Source organism: Nematolebias whitei, chromosome 4 (assembly GCF_014905685.2).
Source record: "Nematolebias whitei isolate Nwh7 chromosome 4, NemWhi1, whole genome shotgun sequence".
NCBI lineage: Eukaryota > Metazoa > Chordata > Actinopteri > Cyprinodontiformes > Rivulidae > Nematolebias > Nematolebias whitei.
In genome coordinates this window covers 3,176,865-3,182,565 of record NC_056501.1, presented here as the reverse complement: position 1 = coordinate 3,182,565, position 5,701 = coordinate 3,176,865, and the positions used below count along the sequence as shown (strand labels likewise).

The following is a 5,701-nucleotide window of genomic DNA, read 5'->3' as shown; positions in this document are numbered from 1 at the left end:
AATTCAAAATCTTACTTCTAACCTACAAAGCTCTCAACAACCTAGCTCCATCTTATATTACAGATCTTATTGTTCCATATTTTACTAACAGAGCACTTTGTAATCAGACTGCAGGTTTACTTGTGGTTCCTAGAGTTTCCAAAAGCAGAATGGGATGAAGATCTTCCAGTTCTCAGGCTCCTCTCTTGTGGAACCAACTTCCAGTTTCTGTCCATGAGGCTGACACATTGTCCAGTTTGAAGACTGGAATTACGACTTTCCTTTTTGATAAATCCTATAGTTAGGGTCGGCTTGTTATGTTGCCTTAAGCTTAGACTACTAGAGGACAAACTGACCTCATTTCCTTAAATGAATTGTTAAAATTGAATAATTTTCATTTGATACTATTTCTATCTGAACATGTGATTCTTGACCTGCCATTGTGTATCTGTTCCTACCAAACCCAGCCGGTCGAAGCAGATGGTCCTCTTGTCCTGATCCTGGTTCTGCTAAAGGTTTCTTCTTCATGAGGGAGTTTTTTCTTTCCACTGTCGCCTTCATGCTTGTTCAAGATGAGAGTTCAGTGATGGAGTTCAACTCAAAGCTGCTCCTCAGATAAATAATGTTAAATTATTATTTTATAGATGACTGTTTCTGTTTATTTATTTTTATGAATGTTTCTGCTCTGTGCCCTGAGACGACTTCTGTTGTGACTTGTCGATTTATAAATAAACTGAATGGAATTGAAATTGAATACATGAATGTCCGAGGTGCATCAGATTTGTAATTTTACTTATTTCAATCTTGTCTTTAAGGAAACTGCAATGAAACCATTGTTAACTGCAGTGGGAAATTATTTTCTGCTAGTTAGTATTTTTATTAGTATTTCAGTCCAAATGTTAATAAAAAGATTGCACCTTAAATCAGCTACTTCATTGCTGCGTGAGCATTTCTGACTCATCACTTTATTTTAATGAGGCCAAGGCGGACCATGGTTAATAGAAGTGCAGAAGAAGCATGGCCCAGGCTGCGCTATTGACATCTCCTATATGAGGTGGCAGATCCAGGCCATTCCCTGTGTACCCTCTGTCATCATTAGCTTCAGTCCTGTGAGAATAGTTTCAGAATAACCACTGACAATGAGCACTGTGACTCTGACAGACGCCTCGTTGGATTTTACAAATGTAATGTGGCTGATTGGTGCAGTGACACCACTGGAAAAAAGTGTCTGCAGAAAAGATCAACCTTCACATAGACTTAAACTAGTTGGTTCAAAAAACAAATAAAGACGTTTCAGTTTGATTAATGGAGTGAGTGTTGTCTCAGTCAAGCTAATTCTGCTTGTAGTTTCATAAATAAAGGAAGGAAAGAATAGTGCGCACTATCTTTCATGCCAGATTCATAAGCTACAGTCATTTTTCATTCATTCAACCTTTATTTCTACAGGTTAATCCCATTGAGCCTCGGGGACTCATTTACAAGAGAGACCTGATTTCTTAACAAAGAGTGATGACAGCAATGGACAACAACGGCATCAATAGACAGTCATAAAATAGACATAGGTATACACATTTTTGTATCTTTTTTATTTTTTTTACAAATCAAAACAAAATAGCAACCAAAAACAATCAAAGGGAATAGGAGCAAAAAACAGCTAGATTATAAGGCGATTTAGAAAACTAAATACTGGAACATGTCTGCATTGGTTTTTCCAGGAACTTAACCGATGTTTGAAGATACTTAGAGAGGTCAAAGGTCGAGAGCTTCAGATGTTTTTACAAGATATTCCAGGAAACAGGAGCGGAGTAGGAGAAGGTCCTTTTGTCTAGTTCAGTCCTCACTGAGGGAACACTGCAGGTAATGATGTCCTGAGAGCGCACGCTGTAGCTGCACTCACACAGAGACATGTAGGAGGAGATGTATGAAGGCAGCAGACCAAGAAGTGATTTAAAGATGAAAATGTACCAGTGAGAGAGTGTGCATGAGGTTAATTTGTTTTGAAGAACAATGACTTTAAAGCAATTTTGGTCAAATCTTTTAGATGAGATTATGCACAATCTCTAAGAATATGGAGAAATCTCAAAAGATACGTTTGTGCTCGAAGAAATGTGTAGTTAATGCCACTTAGCTACTACCACACCAAACTATAGGTTTAACTAAACTGTTACCATTTTTGCATTGACTAAAGTTTATGGCTCAGGTGACGGTCTTCATCAGTGTTGTCTCTGAAGGTTTAGACGGGCATCATATGGTTGAGGGTGGCACGGTGGCGCAGTTGGTAGAGCTGTTGCTTCTCAGTGAGAAGGTTGTAGGATTGATTCCGGGCCGGGAACTTTCTGGGTCGAGTTTGCATGTTCTTTCCGTGCTTGCATGGGTTTTCTCCAGGTACTCCAGTTTCCTCTCACAGACCAAAAACATAAATGTTAGACTGATTGGTAACTCTGAATTGCCTCTAGGTGAGAGAGAGAGAGAGTGAATGGTTGTCTTGTTTGTCTCTTTGTGTCTCTGTGATGGACTGGAGACCAGTCCAGGTGACCCCCGCCTGTCACACAGTGACTGCTGGATGTGGGCAACAGTGACATCCACGGCCAGCAAAGGAAGACGCAGGTAAAGATGATGGATGTATGGATGGATGGATGGATGGATGTATGTATGGATGGATGGATGGATGCATCATATGGTTGAGTTTCTCTCTAAATTAGATTTGGTAACATCACAGCACTTCAATTTAAGCTGAAATTATTGATGAATACGACTTTTGTTCATTACGGCATTCAATGGTCCTTAAACAATAATTAGCCTTTCGGTTTAAAGAAGACACGTTTAACTGCTACAAATATGTCATTATTTGATGTGTTTTGTTTACATATATGTTTACATTTTTTGCTTTTACGAATATTGATTTATTTTGTAAGTTACACCATGTAGGAACCATTGTTCAGTGCTATGTTGCACTGGGGACATTTGAGGTTGTTGCAACCCTCCTCCAAGAAAGCATGTGCTTCAAGAAAAGTATTATGCTCTGCATACAGGTTTAAGAGGTCACGTTGTCCATTTTCTTTTGAAGAACTTTTGTTCTCGTGGACTCATTCCCTCTTTGGTTGTCTGCAGCCGGCGAGGTATGTTTAGTTGTGTTGTGTTTCATTGTGCAGATTTGTAGTGAATTTGTGTGCATTGCATTAATATGCATATTTTGTGCATTGTTATGTATTTTGATCAGTTGTGGATTTGATGACCATGCAGCGTGACTTAAGTGCCGTTCAGATGAATTTATCCATCAGTAACAGAAGAGCTACGGTGATGTCTATTTTCTGGAGGGAGTGACGAGAAGGTTGGCAGCAGAGTAACATCATTCGAGAGTTAGGAGGTTAGAAATAAATAAAACACTGAAAATAACAAGAAATCAGTAACTTTTATTTAGAAAGAGTCCCAAAAAAATTAAAGAAGTTGGCACACATTCCAAATACAAAATGTCAGTGAACTGTCTGAAAATGCAATGAAACTGATTAGCAACTACATACGGTTTCTATGGTTGAATTCATTAAACAACGGGGTAATAATACAAGTTTTGTTCCTGCTGGCTGCAGGTTACGAAGGTTCATTTTTAAAAGGAAATAAAAATATACTCATCTGTTGATTTGTGTAGATAACTTACAGTGAGTATGTTAAACAAACAAAAAGAAAGAAAGAAATTTTAGAAATAAAATAAATGTTTTTTTTTTTATGGAAGTAAAACTGTTCTCAGAAAGGAATATCATTTTTAAGATTTTAACTTTTTATATAAAATATATGTATATATTGAATGTATGTTTATTCATATATTCATTTTATATATTATATATCCAATTTCAAACAGGTAACTTCACAATTTTAACAATGAAATGAAAACGCAAGTTTGTCAGTAATGAAAAAAAACGTATTTAGTATTTGTGGCAACAACATGCAAGTGGTGCTACTACTTTGTCAGATCGATGCAAAATACTCTGAGACTGGAAAACAAAGCAAAAGAAGGCTATTGTTATTAGCACTGTCATTGCCACCAACTGTACATCTAGATACAAAAGTTACAGAATGTATCAGTCATTTACATTCACTGAGATGCAGTGATTTATTATAATAAGACTATATTTTATTCTACTGGCACTGGAATTTGGCACTCTTACTTATTTGGCATTTTAAATCATCGCCTAAGCCCCCTGCATGTGGATGCCTCTTTCTGGATATCGCTGCAGATTGTAATGCATTAATATCATATCACACTTATCATATTATGTTCCATTCAGAACATGTAAACAGATTAGTTTCTTCTTGAAAACAGAGCGACTGGTCCTCGTCAGAAAAAATACAAACAGCAAAAGCACCGAAGCAAACAAAGAGAATAAAGTAAAACTTCTGCACCAACTCTTAACAAGAAAAAACATATAGGATTAATTCCAAATGTCAAGCATTGACATATAGTTCATATCAACACCAAATGTTAAAGAATAAAGTATACAGAAAAGCTTTAATAGCAATTATTACATGATTAAAAGATGTTGCTTTTTTATGCAATGTATTTGGCTTTAAAAATATGGAACTAGAAGCTGTATAGTATTTTCTCTCTTAATACTCACACATTAAGATGTTTATATCCAACCATTATGTAAGCAAGTTTATTTAAAAGCTATTTTGTGAAAATACATAAAAATATTTTTTTAGACTTTTCTGTAAATTTTTCGTAAAAAAAACTGACCATTTCACGTCTTCGATGAAATCAAGTGTGCTTGAAAATCCTGTTTGGCGGTGGCGGCTACAGAAATGGTGTGTTGTTGACATTGTCCCTTTACGCACACACACTCACACACACTCACACACTCGTGCGATGCTGCCCATAAAAACACAACGTCGATGACCGAGTGACTCCCAGAAGATGCCGCAGCTGTCAGTCAAGCCCTTGCTTCTGTTTCTGTCCGGTCCGAGCAGATAGGAAAGCATGGTGTCGTCAGTCAAACAAACAAAAAACACGAGCCATCTTTTCATTGTCCAAGACGAAACTTCTCCCAGAAACAGTTTTTAATGTAGCGAGAAATGGAGACAGAGCAAAAAATCTTGGTGATGAAAATGTAGCCTCCAGCCTATTTTTAAAATTTTTCATCAGACAAAAATTAAATAAAAAGTGCCAAATAAAGGGAGGGAAGGAGAATGAAATCACTCTATTGAAACCATCGTAAGGCACTCAGGAGTTTGTCGTCGATCAGGATAGATCCGTCAGGCTGACGTTCAGTCCCATGTCAGGTCTGGCGTAGGGGACAGCGTGGACAGCTTTAGGAAACTCTGGAGTCATCACCCGACCGTTCTCCCCAGTGCTCCCTGTGACAGAAAGTCTTGCTTTATTCCTCATGGCATCCCCAAAGGTTACCTATAGAAACACACAAATCACGTGCACAAGCAGACACAAACCGTCATGGCCACATTCACGCACACGCACATGGATCCACGCACAGACAAGAAAGAACAATGTTAGACTGATGTCATCAATTCAAAATGCTTAAGATTATATATATATATATAAAGTGAAAATGTAGATGAGAACTGATTACGATGATCGTCAATAACACAATGCAGGATGCAAATGATCATGTCAAGGTGTTTGCATGGTCATTGCAAGCATTATTGTTGAGATATGTTACCAGGACAGAGGAGTTAACAAGCATGGCCATCAACAGTCATACATGAAAATGGT

At 37.5% G+C, this 5,701-nt stretch overlaps 1 protein-coding gene across 4 annotated transcripts in view; it reads right to left on the bottom strand.

The window, feature by feature from the left end:
- Positions 1–4,702: 4,702 nt before the first annotated feature.
- gria2b (glutamate receptor, ionotropic, AMPA 2b) overlaps positions 4,703–5,701 on the bottom strand; it is a 54,973-nt gene continuing 53,974 nt past the window's right edge. For 3 of the 4 annotated variants that reach the window (XM_037675148.1, XM_037675145.1, XM_037675146.1), the window contains exon 16: positions 4,703–5,377. In XM_037675148.1, coding sequence (XP_037531076.1) covers positions 5,213–5,377 — 165 coding nt within the window. In that variant the 3' untranslated portion in view covers positions 4,703–5,212. The remainder of the gene's footprint in view (positions 5,378–5,701) is intronic. The other variant, XM_037675147.1, reaches the window with a different exon arrangement.